This window comes from Panthera uncia, unplaced genomic scaffold (genome assembly GCF_023721935.1).
Source record: "Panthera uncia isolate 11264 unplaced genomic scaffold, Puncia_PCG_1.0 HiC_scaffold_173, whole genome shotgun sequence".
Lineage (NCBI taxonomy): Eukaryota > Metazoa > Chordata > Mammalia > Carnivora > Felidae > Panthera > Panthera uncia.
In genome coordinates, this window is record NW_026058393.1 from 4,866 (window position 1) to 25,188 (window position 20,323).

General features: G+C 43.5%; 1 protein-coding gene across 1 annotated transcript in view; it reads right to left on the minus strand.

The window, feature by feature from the left end:
* Nucleotides 1-770: 770 nt before the first annotated feature.
* The window catches only part of LOC125917342 (hydrocephalus-inducing protein homolog), a gene marked incomplete at its 5' end in the record, with an annotated part of 107,951 nt that continues 88,398 nt past the window's right edge, over nucleotides 771-20,323 (minus strand). The window contains 9 exons of the mRNA XM_049623571.1: nucleotides 771-1,174; nucleotides 7,860-8,010; nucleotides 8,870-9,033; nucleotides 10,265-10,477; nucleotides 12,081-12,300; nucleotides 13,562-13,839; nucleotides 15,697-15,855; nucleotides 17,876-18,074; nucleotides 19,850-20,019. Coding sequence (XP_049479528.1) covers nucleotides 938-1,174; nucleotides 7,860-8,010; nucleotides 8,870-9,033; nucleotides 10,265-10,477; nucleotides 12,081-12,300; nucleotides 13,562-13,839; nucleotides 15,697-15,855; nucleotides 17,876-18,074; nucleotides 19,850-20,019 — 1,791 coding nt within the window. The remainder of the gene's footprint in view (nucleotides 1,175-7,859; nucleotides 8,011-8,869; nucleotides 9,034-10,264; nucleotides 10,478-12,080; nucleotides 12,301-13,561; nucleotides 13,840-15,696; nucleotides 15,856-17,875; nucleotides 18,075-19,849; nucleotides 20,020-20,323) is intronic.

The window sequence follows — 20,323 nt, forward strand, 5'->3', positions numbered from 1 at the left end:
ATGCAATTAGTAGGATTTCTTTTGTATAAAGTTTGAAAACAGACAAACCCAAACCATATGGCTTAAAAGCAAGAAATGATTACAAAATAAGGATAGTGGGAACTTTTAGGGGTGAGGGATGATACTGTGAGTGGGGACAGAGGTTTCTGGGGGTGGTGGCCACTTTTTATTTCCTGGCCTGGGTACTGGTTATACAGATAGTTCTTTCATAGTTATTTAAGTGAACCTGTTTTAGTACATATATATACATATATACATACATATGTACACACACACACATATATATATATCTCCTAGTTTTCTGTGTAGATTTTATAATTCATGATGAAAAATATAAAAATAAAATAAAGGGCATGGAAGGTCTCTGAAGAACACACCAGGTTTGGGGTTCTGAAGGGGAAAGCAGAGCTAGGGTGGATGCAGGGAATAAGCAGGTGGGCTCAAGCTGGAGAAACAGAAGGGATTTTGATGGGATCTAGACAGTGAGAATTTGGAGCCATACATCAAAAAGAGTCAAAAGAAAGTTCATCTCCACAGCAGCCCAGAATTCCAGGGCACGTCTTCTCAGCAGTCACAGGTTATGTGTCTTTCCTGAAGCGGGTCTGTGCACAAGCAAGCATATAAACGAGAGCGCCTGCTGTTCACTCGATACACTACTGTCCCTTGCTTCCCTCTTCACCACGTATATACTACGTTACCTTTATAATTAGCAAAAACCAAAAATGTTTTCAGTTTGAACAAAGCAAACAAGTGTATAACAGAGGCAAGTGTTCATGATTAGTAAGTCCCTTTTACATGTCTGAACCAAAGGGCAGAAGGGGAGAGGACAGATCAGGAGTGTGATTGATGCACCGTCCCCTGCCTTCCCACTCCTGGGGCTGGCCCAGCTTCAGGGATGCCTCTATCACAGATATCAGGGAGCCCCTGGTAGCCAGGGTCATACCTCAGAGTTGGCAGGCACCACAAACTGGGAGGGCAGGCTGATGTCAGGGACCCTGCATTCCATGGAGAAGGTCACTGTATAGGGCAGAGGGTTCTCCACCTTGATGGAGGCTGATGTGCTCTGCCGGACGGGGCTCACCATCTCAATGGTTTTGATGACGCCTGAAGGGATGACCCTGAAACCCACCATGTAGTATAAAAACTCATTGGTCACCTCGTTTCGGAAGATCACCTGGGTTCGCGGGGAGAGGGGGAGGAAGAAAGCAGAGGAGAGGGGTTAGTGGAGGGTCTTCAGCTGTCTTGAGTTCCTTCTCTCTATTAGCATTGCCTGGGTACATACAGCATGGGTGCCAGGCTGACACGGGCACTCCCACCCTGTCTGAATCCCTACCAGCCACCCTTTCTCCTTCCTATGCCCATTGCTGCTGGAATAGACAATAATACTAATAGTAATAATGACGGCATCTAACATTTAGTGAATGATTACTGTGTGCCAGGCACTAGAAGTACTTAGTTAAACAATTTGTAGGCAACATTATTATTCCCCTCACTGTTTGTTTGTTTTTGTTTTTTAAAGCCAAAGAAACTGAAGTTTAGCAAGGTTAAGTTATCTTGCCAAGGTCACATGTAGAGAGAAGTGTCAGAGCCAGGATTTGAACCAAGTTGATCTGACTCCAGAGCCCACACTTGTGACTGCAGTACATTGTCTCCTCACTCCTGCAGTTGATATGGTAAGCTGCTCACCTTTTTCTGCTTGTTTCCCAGGTGACTGATGATGTTGGGCATCTTCTCATGTGCTTATTGGTCATTCACACATTACTTCTGTGAGATAGAGTCTATTGGAGTCTTTTGCCCTTTTTAATACTTTGAGTTGTTTATATTATTACTAGTATATGGTAATAGTTCTTTATGGATCTGATTTTACTTTCAACTTCTTCCTGTCTTTAGCTTTAGAGTGCTTCTGGCACCCTGTCTTTTAATTGGAGTGTTCAGTCTTTTACATTTAAAATAATTCTTTTTTTAATGTTTATTTATTTTTGAGATAGTGTGAACAGGGGAGGGGCAGAGAGAGAGAGAAAGAGAGATTCCTTAGCAGGCTCTGTGCTGACAGCAGCAAGCCCCATGCAGGGCTGGAACTCAAACTGTGAGATCATGCCTGAGTCGAAGTTGGATGCTCAACTGACCAAACCACCCAGGTGCCCTAAAATAATTCTTTCTATGTTTAGGTTGAAGTCTGCCTTCTTGTTGGTTATTTTCCATTTGTCTTATTTATTTATTTACTTATTTACTTACTTATTTTGTTTCTCTGTTATTCCTTTCCTGTTTCCTTTTGGCTCGACATGCAATCTTTTGTAATGTATTTTATTTCCTCTACTGGCTTCTTAGCTATATTTTTTAATTATAGATTTTTAGTGGTTGTTCTACAGCTGACAATATGAATTTTTAACTTGTGAAATTTATTTTGAGTAGTATTTTATCACTTCCCACTTTATAACTGACCCTTCATGCTCCTTATGCACACTTCCAATTTGGCAAATGCGCTAACCTTACTAAAGTATAATTTTATTGACCTAACCACTCTATCTTCTGTGCTTTTGTTGTCATATCTTTTACTTCTACACACATAAGAACACCCACCTAACAGTGTTATCATATTTGCTATAAACTGTCAGTTGTCGTTTTTAGAAAGTTCTTAGAAGCTGTGTGTGTGTGTGTGTGTGTGTGTGTGTGTGTGTGTGTACTTATTTACCATTTTTAGATTTTTAGGGCTCTCTTTCCTTCCATTAGACCCAAATTGCTAACTGGTATAATTTTTCTTCAGGCCAAAGAATACCTATCAATGTGTTGTTTTCTAATGCAAGTCTGCTGGCAGTGAATTCTCTCATGTTTTCTCTGAAAATATCTCCATTTTAAAGGATGTTTCCAGTGAATAAAGATTCTAGGTTGATAGAACTTAGCATTTTGCAGATGGCTTCCATTATAACTGAAGAGAAGTCAGAAGTCTTTTTACTGTTTTCCCCTATTTTAGATCTTTTGTATCTGGTTGTCTTAAGCTTTTCTCTTTCTCTTTGGTTTTCAGCAGTTTTACTATGATGTACACAGACATGGTTTTCTTGTATCTCATGGTTTTCTTTGTATTTCTCCTGCTTGAGGTTTGCCAAGTTTCTTGGATCTGTAATGTTTTTTAATCAAATCAGAGAAATTTCAGCAATTTTTTTTCAAATAGTTTTCTGCTCCATACTCACTTTCTTCTCTTCTAGGACTCACATTACCTATGAATTAAAAATTTTTATACTTTCCCACAGGTTCCTGAAGCTCTGGTTCTTTTTATTCAATCTTTTTTCTCTTTATCATTCAGATTAGAAATGTTCTATTGATTTGTCTTAAGTTCACTGAATCTTCACATCTCCAATCTGCTGTTAAGCACATCCAGTGAAATTTTCATTTCAGTTTATTGTAGTTTTCTATTCTCAAATATCTGTTCAGCTCCTTTTTTTAAAATATAGTTTCCATTTCTTTGCTGAGATTCCTTATCTGTCTAATTATTTGAAATATTTTCTTTTATTTCTGATCATGTTTATAAAAGCTGCTTTGAAGTCTTCGTCTGCTAAATGCAATATCTGGCCCATTTTGGAGTCCGTTTTCATTGCCTGTATTTTTCTTGACTATTGGTTACATTCCTCTCCTTCCTTACAAGTCTAGTAATTTTTGTTTATGTACTGGACATTGTTGATAATCATTGTAGAGATTCTGGATTCTGTTACCTTCCATGTGAGAGTGTTGATTTTATTCTAGGAGGCAGTTCAATTATTGACTGATAAGCTTGTGTAGGTTTGGTTTTGTGCTTTGTTAGAGCAGACCTATACAAAGCTCAAGGTGTTTTTCGAGACCTTCCAACTTGGTAGGATTCAGTCTCCAAATTTTGTCCTTCCTACAGATCTTGTTGCGGTTTAGTTTTAGGCTTTCTAAGGGCCTAAAAGGACTTATTATAAGGGCATGGTCCTTTCTTCTGGCCTTTCTGGTATTTCAACTGGGTTCCTAGGATGTTAATGAGATGTTAATGTAATCTCTCCACTCTGGCTGAGCCAAACCTCCAATGTTCCCTGGGCACTGATCAACGTATCTTTGTTCCTTTATCAATCTCTTTTAGAAGCTGCTCTCTGATAAATCTCATGTAGTCTCACCTTGTGCATGTGCAGTACAACTGTCAGCCAAAGACTTTGAAGGGAATTCCCACACACACTTTTGTCTCCCTTCCCCCTGACATCCTGCCACTTGATGCATTGCCCCACTCCTACCTTTTAGAGACCAGCTATTTCAACTGCACCAAATTTTAATTTCTGTATCGTCAGCTCACTGGGGCTGTTGTGCTTTGCTTAGATTCTAGCTCACTGCATTGCAGTCAAGAAATTGTCCCTTGGCAGAGAGCCAGGATAATTGTGGAGATTCATCTCATTAGCTTTTCTTCTCTTTGAGGGATTGCGGTATTGTGCTACTGTTGTCCAATGCCTGAGAAGGGTTGCCTCTGATATTTTGTTCAGTTTTATGGTTGTTTATGGTGGCAGTAGTAGTTACTCCATCGTCGTCAGAAGCGCTTTTGACTTTTTTAAAAAAACTTTTGTATTGTTAATTTGAATACTTATCATTATTTTTTAAATGTTTACTTACTTTTTTGGGGGGAGGTGCAGAGAGAGAGGGAGACATAGAATCCAAAGCAGGTTCCAGGCTGTCAGCACAGAGCCCAATGTGGGGCTCAAACTCACAGATATTGCGAAATCATGACCTGAGCCAAAGTCGGATGCCTAACTGACTGAGCCATCCAGGAGCCCCTAATACTTATTATTGTAAAGAGATCTGTGATCTGAGTTCCCTGTTATTTTTAGTTAACACTTTAAAACATATATTTACATATATTTTTCTCTTTACAGCTACAGTTTATGGCCATCTCTATTCGTGCCCTACCTTTCTTGATGAAGAAACAAGTATCTTTCATTTCCCTGTTTTCTTCCCACTAAATGAGAAAAAAATTTCCTTGCATTATTTTATTTCTCCCCTTGCTATTTCCTATATTGAGGTCATATGAAATATTCACTTCAGATTGCTTTTCAGCAATTATTTGAAATTACCTATCAATAGAATTTTGAGTCTTTGTTCATTATAACCTTTTGTTTTCTTCTTGAATTCATTTACTTATTTTTAAAATTTTGCTAATTTAAAAACTTATTATTTTGTGGTGCTTCTTTCAAACAGGGATTATATATATGGGTAGGTTATTTTGAGTCCTTGCAAGTTTAAAAATGTCTTTATTTTGCCCTTGTAATAGTTTTGTTTGGAAAAGGTTCTAGATTGAAAACACTCTAAATCATATGAATAGCTTACTCCATTGCTTCTTGTATTCAGTGTTGCCATGAGAAACCTGATGTTATTGTGATTATTTCCTTTTACTTTCTTTAGAATCATTTAGGATTTTCTTTTTTATCCCAGTTTTCTACAATTTTGGTCTCACCTATTTAGATGTGAGTCTTTTTTTCATTCACCCTATTTGGAAAGTTGGTGGGTCCCTTCAATTAGAAGACTTAGTCTTTCTCAAACAGTTCTGGAAGTTTTTTTTAATGTTTATTTATTTTTGAGGCAGAGAGAGAGAGAGAGAGAGAGAGAGCTAGGGAGGGGCAGAGAGAGAAGGAGACACAGAATCCAAAGCAGGCTCCAGGCTCTGAGCTGTCAGCACAGAGTCCAATGAGGGTCTAGAACTCATGAAGCACGAGATCATGACCTGAGCCGAAGTCGGACGCTTAACCGACTGAGCCACCCTGATGCCCCTGGAAGTTTTTCTTCAATTATTTTGAAGAGTATTTTCTTCCTCCTATTATCTTGCTTTCCTGTTTTGGGAGCTCTTAGTAGATAGCTATTAGAACTTTTTGATGTATATTTTCTGTGTCATACTTCCTTTCTTTTTTTGAAACAGCTTTATTGACACGCAATTCACATAACATATAATTCACCCAATTAAAGTGTATAACTTAGTGGGTTTTAGTACATTCACAAAGTGGTGCAAATATCACCACAATCAATTTTAGAACATTTTTATCACCCCAAAAAGAAACCCTGCACCCATTACCAATCATTCCCCATTTCCTCCTAACCCATCGCCACTAATTTACTTTCTCTTTCTATAGATCCGCCTATTCTGGACATTTCATATGAATGAAATCATACAATATGCGGCCAGTTGTGATGGCTTTGTTTAGCTATCATAATTCCTTCAAGGTTCATTGATGTGTTGCATGTATTAGCACTTCATTTCCATTTCTTTTTATTGCCAAAAAATATTCCATTATATTTGTCCATTTGGGTTGATGACATTTGGTTTGTTTTGTTTGGTTCTATTTTTTGGTTCTTATGAATAATGCTGCTATGAACATTTATGTACAGGTTCTTGTTTGGACATATATTTTCATTTATCCTGAGTATATACCTAGGAGTGAAATTGCTGAGTCACACGGTAACTCCATGTTTAACCATCTAAGGAATTGCCAGACTGTTTTCCACAGCAGCTGCGCCATTTGCACTCCCACCAGCAATGTATGAGGGACCCAACTTCTCCACACCCTCTTCAGCGCTTATTGTTTCCTTCCACTCTTGCCATTTCTTTGTGCTCATGTGCTAAATCAGCTCTATCTTCTAACTTACTAGTAATCTCTTCCTCAGAGTTCATTATACTATTCAGCCTTCCTCTAAGGTTTTCCATTAAAAGTATTCAATTTTTTAATTTTTAGGGTCTCTGATTGTCTTCCACAATAGCCTGTCCTTTTTCATGGGTATGATTATCTTCCTTTATTCCTTTGAGGGTATTAATAATGTTCACTAAAAATATTCTGTTTGCTTTAATGACTCTTTTATCTTAGGGGTTCCCCTTTGTTGAGCTGGTGTTTCTACTTATGGTGGCTTTTTTTTTTCTTCAGATGTTTTATGATACTTTGATTCTAAGGTTCTCTGTTAGTCTGTGAATGCGATCTGAGTGGAGCAGTCTACCTCAGTGATTTTAGGAGAGGGGATGACATCCCACTGTGTGAGTTTTGCCAATATCTCTTCTGGAGGTAGGAGATGGGTTCCTAGGTTCTTTCTTTTTTCACTTTAAAATCTCCCTAGCTGATTCCTTCCTTCATCATAGCTTCTGATACTGTCTGTAAATGAGTAATTTCCATGTGTTATCTTCAGCCCTAATCTCTCCTGTGAGCTACTGACCCATATACACTCCTTTTCTTCAAAGCATGTATCTCGTTTTGTAATTATACATTCATAGTACCATTATTTGGTTAATGCCCTTCTCCTTTCACTGGACAGTGCATTTGATGAAAACGGGGACTGCGTCTATTTTTGATCATTGCTGTGTTGCCAGCACTTAGTTTAGAGTGTGGCATATATGCTTATAGGTACTTGCTGAGCTAATGAATGAATGAGGAGAAACACCTCATGTGTGAACGACCCTGTGGTGTCTTGGAGCAAATGGCTCTGAGTTGAATCCTGGCTCTGACATTACTAGCTATATGTACTAAATGTTCAATACAATGCTGGCCACTATAATCACTCAGGAAAGGGGACCTTTTCTTATTATTGTGGTCTGGTGGCCCAGTGCCACCACACTGCTGGCCCAGTGTTACTGCTTAAGGATTTTTACGATTCTGTTGCCTTGAAGGCTTGTTGTGGGTCTACATGATGGATGGATGGCCCTGCCATCTGGCTTCATCTTCAAGAGGCTGGGAATCCTGAAAGCTTTGTCAGGTCTCTAACTGGTTAGCCCAGCAGGATAAGGATGGGCTGGCTGTGGGAGGACATCTTCACTCCCTAACACCAGGATTATTAACCTTGGGGCAAACCTCCAGAGTTCCAGGGAAATGTCTTTAACACGTGGATACCTTTGCACTGTAGAGTCCCTCCTTGTGGGAAAAGAAGTTCAGCCTGTAATCTTTCTTGGAGCCAGACAGTACATCAATGTAATCAAGGCCTTTTAAGGTGACACTTAGATCTGGCCTCTCTGGTTTCACCATTTCCACGATGACCCGGAATCTGGGGGAGCACAGGAACACATGAAGAGAGGATAGAGAAAATGAAACCATTTGCCCAAGGAAAAGAAGGAAAGGTGCTATCTCTACTCTTGATTTTATGATAAGCACGTGGGTCCAGGGTTCTGGTCTTTTGTCTCTAACAATAACAATAACTACCATTTATTGACGACACCTGTGATGTGCCAGCTACTGAGTCAGTGCTCCAAATGTGTTAGAGGCATTTAATCCTCACAGTGTCTGTAGGAGACACATATAATTATCACCCCCATTTTACTAATGAGGAAATAGAGGCCAAGAGAAGTAAACATGTTCAGGTCACATGACTAGTTATTGGTACAACTAGGATTCAAACTTAGGTCTGAGCCCTTATCCACTATGCTAACTGGTGGCCTTCAGTAAGTAAGCTTCTTCTCCCAGGCTTTGGCTCCTTCTCTGTAAAAGAAGGGGACCAGGCTGGTTGTCAATTCCTCTAGCCCTTGTATTCTACTCTACTCCCACTGCAAATAAGATCCAAGGGACATCCTTCTCTGGCCAGTGGCTTAGGTGATAAGACAGAGAACTCAAGAATAACCATCATGATTATCATTTTGATAATAATAATAACATCTAACATTTATTTGAGCACTTATTTTACGTCAGGCACTGTTCTAGGAGACTTAAGTTATCAGTTATTCATAGATAGCAATGACTGTCTGGAAGCTTAGAGTTCAGACAATGCTTGGTTACATCTGGGAACTTTGCCTCTGATTCTTTTAGCCCCTCAATGTCTCTAGAGGCCCTGACCATGGGAAGGGCCAGGCTAGACAGTAGAAGTCCTCCCTCCATCTCCTCCATCCCAACCACTAGCCCCACTCTCTCACCTCTGGGGCTTATTAAGCCAGTTGGTTATTGGCAGGAGTTCAACATAGGGTGTCTTACATGGTACTTCACGGTAGATACTGGCCACGGCTTTGGGGAGCTCAGAAGTCCCATGCAGCATATACAGCCAGCCAGTCCCATCTGGGAGGGGGAAGAAGAGGGTGCCCTAAGGAGAAGAAGAAACGTGGTCAAAATGGCACAGAAGGTCCTTTATTAGGTACCTCTTAGGCGTGGTAGTGACACAGGATTAATAGAGGCCCTTGCATAAGCATAACTCTTGAAATAACCTTGGTAGTATGTTTTAAGAGTCGTAAAAATGTTCATATGTATTTGAACCAGGAACTCTACCCCAGGCAACTTAAAAGTCTCATGCTCTATCGATAAAGCTAGCTGGGTCACCTTTCCCCAGCGAACTTAAAAATCCCTTCGGAGGAAAAAGCTACACACACACACACACACACACACACACACGCATTAGAACCATTTATAATAATGATGAAAATCTGGTAGTAATAACTTTAATATTCAACAACTGAGGAGTATTACATAAATTATGGAACTTACATTCCATGAAATATTAGGCCATCATTAAACATGATTACATCACAAAGACTAGTTAAACAGAAAAATATTCATGATCTAATGTAAAGTAAAAATAAACTGAGTGCAAAATTAGGTATTCTATGATGGCAACTATGACTGTATCTGAATAAGGACTGGTAGTAAAGATAGGAGAAAACAGTTCTTGGGGTGACTGGCTGATTCAGTCGGTAGAGCATCTGATTCTTGATTGCGGGGTTGTGAGTTCAACCGTACCCTGGGTGTAGAGATTACTTAAAAAGAAAGTAAAGCTTAGAGGCACCTGAGTGGCTTAGTTGGTTAAGTGTCCAACTTTTGATTTTGGCTCAGCTCATGCTCTCATGGTTCGTGAGATTGAGCCCCACGTCCAGCTCTGCACTGACAGGGTGGAGCCTGCTTGCAATTCTGTCTCTCTCTCTGCCCCTCCCCTACTCTCTCTCTTTCAAAATAAATAAATAAAGTTAAAAAAAATACAGCTTAGAAGAAAAAATTCTCTTTCTTTAGGGTGGAAGATTATGGCTTCTTTTCTTTTTAAAATTTTGTTACAGTGGCGATGATGCTATTTGTACAATTAAGCTAAATATTAATTACTTGATGCTTAGTCCAGGACTCTGTTCAGAACTGAGCCCCTTGTTCCAAGAAAATCCCCTGTACATGAAAAAATACAGGCAACAAGGGAAGTTTTGGTCTCCATAATCTGCATTATTCCCCATTGTTCCAACATCATTCGTGGGATTCTCCTCACCCTTCTTGCATGACTCCTCCCTCCAACCCCACAGGAAAATCAATGGGGGCGGTGGGGGGGAGCCTCAGCCTACCTGATGTTTGCGGTTCTCTAAGTTCATGGTGCGGGGTCTGTAGGTAATCTCATAGGGCTTGTTTTGCTGATGGGGCTCCAGGGTGATGAACTCTGGCCCCTCCCAGTGCTCACCCTCAAAGATGGGGTGGAGGTTCCAGGTCTGGTTGGTGCGGTTTGAAAGCATGATGGTCTGCGTGTGCTTGGAGCGTACCTGGCAGGTGAAATTTACCACCTGGAAGAAAACAGACATCTGAAGTAGGTAGTGAAATTTACAAATGAGGAATTCAAGGAAAGGTTTAGGCTGGCATCCATATTTGGGAGTATAGCAATGTTTTTTTTTAAAGGCCAAGAAACTGGATGAGATTATCAAGAAGTTAAGTGTTTTTAGATAAAAGAAGAAATTTAAGAATCAATTCCTGACTGACACACTCCAGTGTTAAAAAAAATCAGAAGAGGAGATGAGAAGGAGCATCTAATAAGGTAGGAGGAAACCCAGGAGAGGGTGGCATCCTAGGGACCATGTGAAGTGTTTGAAGCATCTTCCTTCAAGGGACTTGTTCAAGGTATCAAATACTATCAACAGGTCAACAGTTGAGAACTGACCACTGAATTCAGCAGTGTGGACGGTGTGGCACTGTTGGTAAAAAGAGTCAAATAGATCAGTGGACAAGGACAGCATTCAGCAATAGACACCTGCACGTATGTGGTTAAATGAGTTTTGACCAAGGTGCAGAGGCATTTCAGTGGAGAAAGGATAATCTTCAACAAATGGTGCTAGAACAACTGAATATCCACATACAAATGATAAAATAAAATGAATTTTGATCCATAGCTTATGCTACATACAAAAATTAACTCTAAACAGATTAAGATCTAAATGTAAAATTTGTGCCCTGAATATATGAAGAGCTCTCAAAACTCAATAATAAGAAAACAAACATCCCAATTAAATATGGACAGAGAATTCAAACGGATACTTCAACAAAGATGATATATGGATGGCAAACAAATACCTGAAAAGATTCTCAATGTCATCAGTCATTAGGGAACCACAAATTAAAAGCCACAATGAGATACCACCTTATATTTATTAGAATGGCTAAAATTAAAACAACAGGTGGTAACAAGTGTGGGCAAAATGAGATGCAAGTGGAAATAACACAACCACTTTGGAAAAGAGTTTAGTAGGTTCTTTTAAAAGTAAATATATGCCTGCTTTGTGCCCCAGCCATCTGGGTATTTACCCAAGAAAATGGAAGCATATTTTCTTGCCAAGATTTGTACATACATGTTCATAGCACACTGGGTGATTCCATTTACATAAGATTCTTGAAATAACAAAATTATAGAGATGGAGATCAGGTGTCATTTTTACCATAAGTGATTTTTTACCGTAAGTGGAATGGAGTCTACTGTTAGGTTTCTAGGGACAAGGCTAGCAGAAGGTTAACTCAAGCCCACAACCTGACTCCCAACTTTTTTTTTTTTTTTTTATGAGAGAGAAGGGGAAAGTGTTTACCCTTTACTTACAGTGCTTGTAACAAAATTTGATCTAGCCAAATATGTCAGGGCAACCTTCCTTGAGAATGTAATGCTTGAGTTGACAGCTGAAGAATGAATAGGAATTAATTAAATGAAGAGGGGAAAGGAATATTGCAGCAGTGGGGATATGCAAAGGCCCTGTGGTGGGAGGGAGCAGGTCTGAATGTTTGACGTTGGCACAGAGGACTGTTTGAACAGAGTCACTTGTTTCTAGAAGGTCCAGCTGAATTCAATTGTGGTGCCTACTGGGCCCACTCTTGCCATTGGCCCTTCTGTGGGCAGCAGCTACTGACCTCTCTTACTGAAGGTGGTCCCACGCAGACTCCAGATAGGGTGAGGTTCAGAGGATTGCCTCCATGGATGAAGCAGAGCAAGTTTTTATAGAGACTCTCCTTGCCCACCTCAGTGGGATGGTAGGTCACTTCAAAAGAGACCTCCATTCCTGCAGTGATGTAGCCTTCTTCTGGGCTGATGGAAAAATGGGGCTCAAATTTTTTGACATCCCATTTAAACCTTTTCCAAGACAAAAGGAGACAAGAAAGACAGTTTACTAGTATCCTGGGGGGTGCTTAATGCTGCTGAGATCAAGGGACTTTGCCTAGGCTTTTAGCTGAGAGGTTCACCCCTTTGAATACTCCCTGGGATGTGGGCACAGCAAAGGCGGATGGAGTCAAGAGCTAGGTCACTTCTGGGTAAGACAGCTTGGCTGCCTCTCAGACCTGAGCAGGGTGGGAAGTGGCCGCATCTTATCTTATATTCTGCAAGTGACTCGTCGAGGAACATGCACATGAACACGCTAACACATGTGTATCCGAGATCACACAGCCAGGAAGTGCCGGGGCTAGGACTGGAACCCTCCCAAGGCCATGGCTATAAGCACCCCCTGCATTGCCTCTCAGGTCAGATCCAGGAGGGCAGAGGCAATGCCTTCAGGTGAGAGATCCACCTGTTCTTGGGGGCACTCTTAGTCATCCCTCTGTGGGCCATCCCTCTGTGCTTCCAGCCACACCCTCGGGGCACTGTCCACACTGAGGTCTGGGTGAGGGGTGTCTGCACAGTTATGGTGGCATGCCCGAGTCGTGACTGGGCCAGGCACCTGCTAGCCAGAGGGAAGAGCCTGGAGAGGAGAGCAGTCAGAGTTATACTTGTGTTCTAATCCCGTCTTTCTCACCTCTTAGCCATATGACCTCAGGTAAATCACCTGACCTCCTTGAGCCTCACCTTCATCTGTGAAATGAGGACAATACAGTACTACCTCTCAGGGGTCTGGGGTAATTAAATGGGAGCTTATACGGTAAATCACCTGACCTCCTTGAGCCTCACCTTCATCTGTGAAATGAGGACAATATAGTACTACCTCTCAGGGGTCTGGGGTAATTAAATGGGAGCTTATACGTAAGAATGCTTAGCACTGCACTTGCACAGTGTAAGTTCTAGCTGGATGCACGATTTTGGAAAAGTAGTCTCAGTCGTCTCGTCTGTAAAATGGATCAACCATAGAATTGTTTTGGTAATAAGCAAAAGGAACCATGTAAAGGGTGTATAACATGCACCGAACTAATCTTCTCTATTGCATTAATTTTTGTAATCCTGGCAGCCGCAGTCACCCTAGCAGGGCCACGTCCACTCTTGAGGGAGGGGAGGGGCTGTGAAAGGGAGGGGAAAGAAAGAAAAAGTGGCTACACTTGTAAAACAAATATCCAGTCTGAATCCAGGGCAAATCCAGAGTCAAGAGAGCTGTGTTCGGCCCTGGGTGGGGATGCCACTCTCCTACCTTGCACCCACGTCACCCGTGTTCAACATAAGGATGCGACGCGTGGCTTGTGTCTGATACACGACTGGCCCGAAGGGGAGATGCTCCTGGTCCAGGGAGATCTCCAGGGCCTGGCAACAGCCGCTAAGGAGGAAGAGAGGACGCAGAAGCCCCATGCATTCCATGAACACCTCCTCAGAGAAGGGAGGGATGCGTTTCTTCGGGGCAAAGATGACTTCCAGCTTACAGACCTCTTTGGGCTTCAGAGTGATGTTGTAGGATGGTATTAAGGTGATGACCTGGGCAAAACAGCAATGAGACTCAGCAGCTGAGGGCAGGGGCCATCTGAGGCTTCTATTTCTGGGTCTTGCTGTTAGGGCTGCAATAGCCCAGGGGTCAAATCCCACTCTGCTCTCTCCTGACGGCTGTGTCATCTTTGCTAAGTTACTTAAACTTTCTGTGGCTTACTCTATGGTGAAGATTCACATCACCTATATAAATGTGTGGCATGTAATAGCCATTCGATAAATGTTAATTTTTCTCTCCAGCTCCTTGCAAATGACCCCTCCTCTCTGGTGCAGGAAATAGTAAGATAAGAGGAAATAGAAAACACTTAGCGCTCCCATGTTTTTCCAAGGAGTGCTCCCTGGGTTCCCTGTACCACACTTCCCACTGTGTTCTTTAAAATGCAGATTCACAGGCCCTGCCCCATTCCAACTGAATTTTGAGAGAGCTTGGAGCTCACATCTTCAAAAGTGCCCTGAGTGACCCGTGTCTTCTAAAGCTTGAGAACTCTTGTTTAAATTCGTATGGTTTTCCCTCCCCCCGCCTCCTTTGTCCTGGTAGAAATCAACCAAAATCAGCTTTCAGGAAGCCGAAGCTCCTTCCGGGCTCATGTTTCCTGGGGTGCAGGGTGCTGTGTGGTCACCAGCAGGTGGACTGTGGCAGCAGTGGGCTGGAAACCACGCAGGGACAGCAGTCTCCGTGAGCTCTCCAAACACCACGGTGTTGGTGCCAGTACAGGTAACGCGTCACCTCAAGAGGCAAAGGTGGCTCAGCCCAACGGTCAGGGGCCCTGACCCGGCGGCACTGAGGATTTTGATTTGGATGAAGGAGGAAGCGGAAGCAAGTCTGCCCTCTGTCTTTGGCCAGCACCATGGGCCCAGGGATGAGGTGCCACTGGCTCTCTTGCTCTGGCTAGCTTCCCCAGCCCGTTTCTCTGTATTTGGCAATCCCTGGACGGTCCACAGCACCCCTGCCTACCCAATCGCACCTAGCTTTCTAAAAGCACAGACCCCCCTCAAGCACACGTAGCTCTGCCTGCCAGCACACCTCTCCCCGACCTGTCTGCCTGGAGACACCTTTCCATCCCACAAACCCAGTACAGACCTCCCACCCTATGAGGCCTCCCACAGCCCCCTGTTGTCCTCTGAGCAGCCCCTCCCAATTCACACCCTGCCTCTGCAGTTTCTAGGCTGACCTGGAGTTGTTTCCATGTCAGTGACCCCCAAAGACTGAACTCCATCAGACCAGTCAACATTGTGTTCACCTTGCTACAGATTGAATTGTGTCCCCCACTCCACCGACTGACAATTCATATGTGAGTGGCATTTGGAGCTGAGGCCTTTAGGGGGTAATTAGGGGTAGATAAGGTCACAAGAGTGGGATCCTCATAATGGGACTGGTGCCTTTGTAAGAAGAGACACCAGAAGCTTGATCTTGCGGTCTCTCTGCCGGGTGGGTATACAGCAAGAAGGTGGTCGTCTGCAAGTGATTATTTCTGGGTGTGAGATTATGGCAAAAATGTTTTTATGTCTTTCCATATTTTTCAAGCTTCCAACGATGAGGATATATACACTCATTAGAATCCAGATCTACCAAATCCCATCCCTTTCTCTTTCATTCTGTTGCCCTTTCGAGGTATGCAGCCTCTCTATGCCTTGGTGTCCTTATCTGTAAAATGAGAATAATAACAGTACTAGCCCTATACCGTTTTTGTGAAGATGCTCAGAGGTAGCACGGGGGAAGCTCTTAGAATGCCCTGGTGCATGGTAGATGCCCGAGAAGTGTGAGCTGTTTGTGTTGCTAGCACAGTCATCTAGTCACCCATGTCACTGGGAAGCATAAGAAGCCCATTGGGAGCCCTGGGCACCAACCTGGGGTTCCTGGAGTTCTGGAATCGAGAACAGGACTGTCTGGCTAAAAGTGAGTGGGGCGTGGCTGTTGTTCATGACGGAAACCGTTTTTTTCACAACCTGTCCTGGCAGGACAGCTCCCAACTTTACAATCCTATTGACCGGATCTAAGACTAAAATCTGTGGAACCAGAAAGAGAGGAGAGAGGGAGGGTTCATCAGTTCCTTGAAAAAAACTATTATCATACACCTATCCTGGTGAGGCAATGGTCGTTCCTGTCAGTGTCCTGCCTTCTTCATATGGGATGGGCGTTCACTCACCTGGTAAACACGTGCATACAATACCCACTAAGCAGCTTACTACGCAACTACATAATCACAACTGGATGAGGAGACATGACGGAAAAGCTCAGGGTCCTGTGAGAACATATTGCAGGGGCTGAGCTGGCTGGGGGTTCTGGGGCCACCTCCCTGGGGAAGGCATATTTACCCTGGAAGCTAAAGGAAGGGTGCCATCTAGTCTGTTTGAGTCAGGGTGGGCATGGGGTTGGAGGCCACCCGGGGGTGCGGGGGGAGACAACAGCCTGTGGCAAGGCCCTGAGTCAGAGGAGTGGCCCAGGAAGGCCTGTGCCTGGGAGAGAGGGGCACATTGAGAAGACAAGTTTGGAGGCGGTCAGGGATTGAGCTGGGACAAGTGGGAGGCCAGCGAAGCATGGAGTGACCCAATCAAACGTGTGTTTTGTGATTGCTCTGGCTTGCTGATCTGTGGGGTGGGCTGGACAGGGACAGATGAGGGCCACACAGACAAAATGGTGGAGGCAGAGGTGGAAGAGTAGACACGCTTCCAAGTCCTCATCTAAGGCACTGATCAAAATGTTGGCCTGGATAGATCAAGGTCAGGCTGGGCCTCACCCTCAGGATGGCATGGACACACAACGAGCAGCAGCCACTTAGGCAGTTACTAAACGGCACACCCCCTGCCCCTCAACTTTCTTTATATCCAGCCCGCATGTTTCCATGGTGTCTAAAAAGGTGAGAGTCTCCAACAGCAGCCTGTGCTTCTGGAGGTCAGAGAACTCATTTAAGTCCCTTCCAGATTTCCCCCAAAGTACCTAGCACAAAATGGGTGCAAAATGAGTGAGTGACAGAAGGAACAAGTGAACGGATCAGTGATATCAGAAGAGACCCCATCTCATGGGGCGCCTGGGTGGCGCAGTCGGTTAAGCGTCCGACTTCAGCCAGGTCACGATCTCGCGGTCCGTGAGTTCGAGCCCCGCGTCAGGCTCTGGGCTGATGGCTCGGAGCCTGGAGCCTGTTTCCGATTCTGTGTCTCCCTCTCTCTCTGCCCCTCCCCCGTTCATGCTCTGTCTCTCTCTGTCCCAAAAAAAAAAAAAAAAAAAAAAAAGGAAAAAAAAAAAAATTAAAAAAAAAAAAAAAAAAAGAAGAGACCCCATCTCTGGCTTGGGTACAGACAACACCAGGTGGCAATGTCTTGTCATTCCTCTAGCTTGATGGGAAGGCTGCCAGGAACACACCCCTCCCACCTTCTCAGTTGCTGAAATGTCCCATGCATTCCTGAGCATCTTGGAAGGCCTTTAGTCTTCTAAAATCTCCTATTAAAATGCAAATATACCAACCAAACAGACACCTTACATGTTTACCAGACAGTGGGGAGAAAGGGATTAGCAGCAGGACTTTCATTAGGAGCACCTACTTAGAAGAAATGCCCTCAATCAAATATAATCCTGGGATCTGCGCCTGGCTCAAGAATATCAATCAATGTGGCATTAAAGAAAGATGTTCCACAATTGAAATGTATGTCTGTGTGTATATCTAAAACGAATTGCTATTCAAAACAGATCTTGTCTATTAAACGTGGAAACAAAACATGCCCTAATGTGAGAGAAGGACATGTTTGGGATTGTGCATCTGACAGTCTCAAACTTTTCCAAGAAAAAGATGTTTCTCCAATGCCTGTGATTACTTGTACCCTATGATATAGTAAAGTTTGGTATTGAATACGGTCTATGGTTCACTCGAGTCAGATTTGACAGATCATCCTTGGGTGGGACTGGCTGGCCTCTGACAACGCAGCTTGGGGGCAGGACAGGTGGAGAGGGAAGAGTGGGAGGGGCAAAGGTGGCTGGGAGGGCAAAAAGGCATGGCTGCCATGGCTGAGGATCTCCCCAACAGTCTCGTACCTTCATCTCGGTGCCTTTCCCTTTGATTTCAATTACTTGTTGTGAGAGCCCATTGATTTCAAAGGGGATGAGTTCTCGATAATTGATACTTTCTCGAGGATAAAAGGTGATTGGAATCTCCAGTGTCTTTCCTGGCTTTATCACATCAACACGGAAGTTCACCTCGAGGTATGCAGTATTGGTGTATAGACAGTCTAAGCTAGAGAAAATCAGGAGGAAGGTGTGTAAGTTAGAAGGCCCACGTATTTCCATTTTGTCTACCAAGTAAGAGGGTCTCCAGTACCAGCTTGTGCTGGAGGTCAAAAAACACATTTAAGACACCCAGAAAGACTGATTCTGTCCCCTTGTCTGTGTGAGCTGCTTTCCTGCCCTGTTGCACTGGAGCTACGGAAGAAGGGACCTCAGCAGTGATCCAGCCCATACTTTCCTGGGCATAATCAAGTTACTTACCCCAAATCACAACCTGAGATTCTGGCAGAACCTGGCCTCAAACACAAAGTCTCATGGCCCTTCGCTCAAGGTTCTTTTCACTCTATTTATCCTCTTTCTTGAAAAGGTCACACATGGCTTTGTACCCTCTTATAAGGAAGTGTTTCCTAAAGTCACTGGGTGGTGAAGCACAGAGGAGAGGAGTATGTGTTCCCGATTCAGACACAGGAGTTTGGATCCAGACTCTATCCCTAACTAGCCGTGAGAACTTAGAAGAGTTACTTAGCTCATTTGGGCCTCTGTTTCCTTATCTGTAGAACTGGGTTGTTTGGAGCATTAACAACCTCATAAAGTTGTTTTGAGCATTAAATGGAATAGAGTGACTAAGCCAGTCACTACACAGGGCACAGAGGAGACAGTCCATAAAGGTGAGCCATTCTTATTGTCACTAATTGCTCAACCACATGGGATCTTCAAAGATCATGTCTACTCTGGTCAACCTGTGCGTAGGAAGGCCCTAGGGCTCTCCATTACAATACTTTCTTGTCTGTCTTCCAGGTATTTAGAGAAGGAGTCCAGCTAGGCCAATAAAAAGAACTTAATGCCTTCACACAGGACTCAGCTTGAATTAAATCATGCAGGGAAGATTTTTAATTAGCATTTAAAATCACATGACACTCTTGTAACTCACCATTCAGGATAATAGTTATCATCACTGCAACAGTAGCAGTAGCAGCGGATAACCATAACCGAGCATTTGCTATGGTCCAGGCACTATTCTAAGTACTCTCTCTAGAGGAACTAATTTAACCCTCCTAATAGCCTTGTAGGGGAGGAGCTATTATTATCCCCCATTCCAGGAAAGGAGAGGTTAGACCATGTGCCCCAGGTCACACAGCTAGGGAAGAGTTGGGATTTGAACTTAGGCCTGTGCTTTCCAATATGGTAGCCACTAGACACATGTGGCAATTCAAATTCAAATGAATTGAAACTTAAAAAAAGAAAAATTCAGTCCCTTAGTTGCACCAGGCATATTTTATGTACTTACAGGTTGCCATATTGGATAGCACAGATGTGTAACAGTTCCTTCCTTTAGGAAAGAGCTTTGAGGAAACACAGGTCTCTGGAAATTCCGTTTTGATAGGTCTGGGATAAGGCCCAGAAACCTGGACTGGAACATTCTACATAGGGATGGTGCAGAGAGGCCGGATTTTAATCAAAAGACTTAGGCTCAGTATATATCTGTCATTTATTGCAAGGTAATGGCCTGAGGAAGTCACTTTTTAATTCTCCAAGCCTCGGTTTCCACCTTCATTACATCTGGCATTGCCCTCCTCACTTCAAGATTTTCAGCAGAGCAGCTCCTGGCTACCCAAGTGTCAGTATTAGTGGTAGGGAAAGCAGATGCGGGATTCATGCCCAACTGGGTTTGACTTTTCCCATAATCTTTCTTTTTTCTATTTTGGCAGGACTTCACCTATGTGGAGGCTGTAGAACCCACAAGGAGGTACAGAATCATCTGGAAGCTCTGGAAAGTCTGCTTACCTCATGGGTGTTTCTTCCTTGTTGGTGACAACCAGCGTTTGTTTGTATGGGGGCATGCCAGCTTGGTAGATGAAGCAGGTCCCAAAGTTGTAGCTGGTGAAGGAGAAATGAACGGCCGGGCTCACAGCACAGCCCAAGATGCTGCATGTAAACTTTGGGCCGTGGCTGACCTGCCGGCGGAAATGCAGGTGGAGGGTGATTAGAGAGGTGTAGCAAAGGACTCCTCAGGTCCTCGGGTGAAGGAGGAGAGTGGTCAGTGCTTAAAAAAAAATGGGTCCCAAGACACCATCTGTAGGGATTCTGATTCATAGGTTAGAAGTCTGTTGGCCTGCAAAGCAAAATGGGACAGTCTGCAGGCCAGCCTCACGCTGCCTCCTACAGCAGTGAGTCAGCCTGAAAGCGGAGCGGAGCGGCAGGGACTGCCAGTTACCACCCTGCACCTGCTTCCCAAGGCTTCCTCATTAACAGGACTCT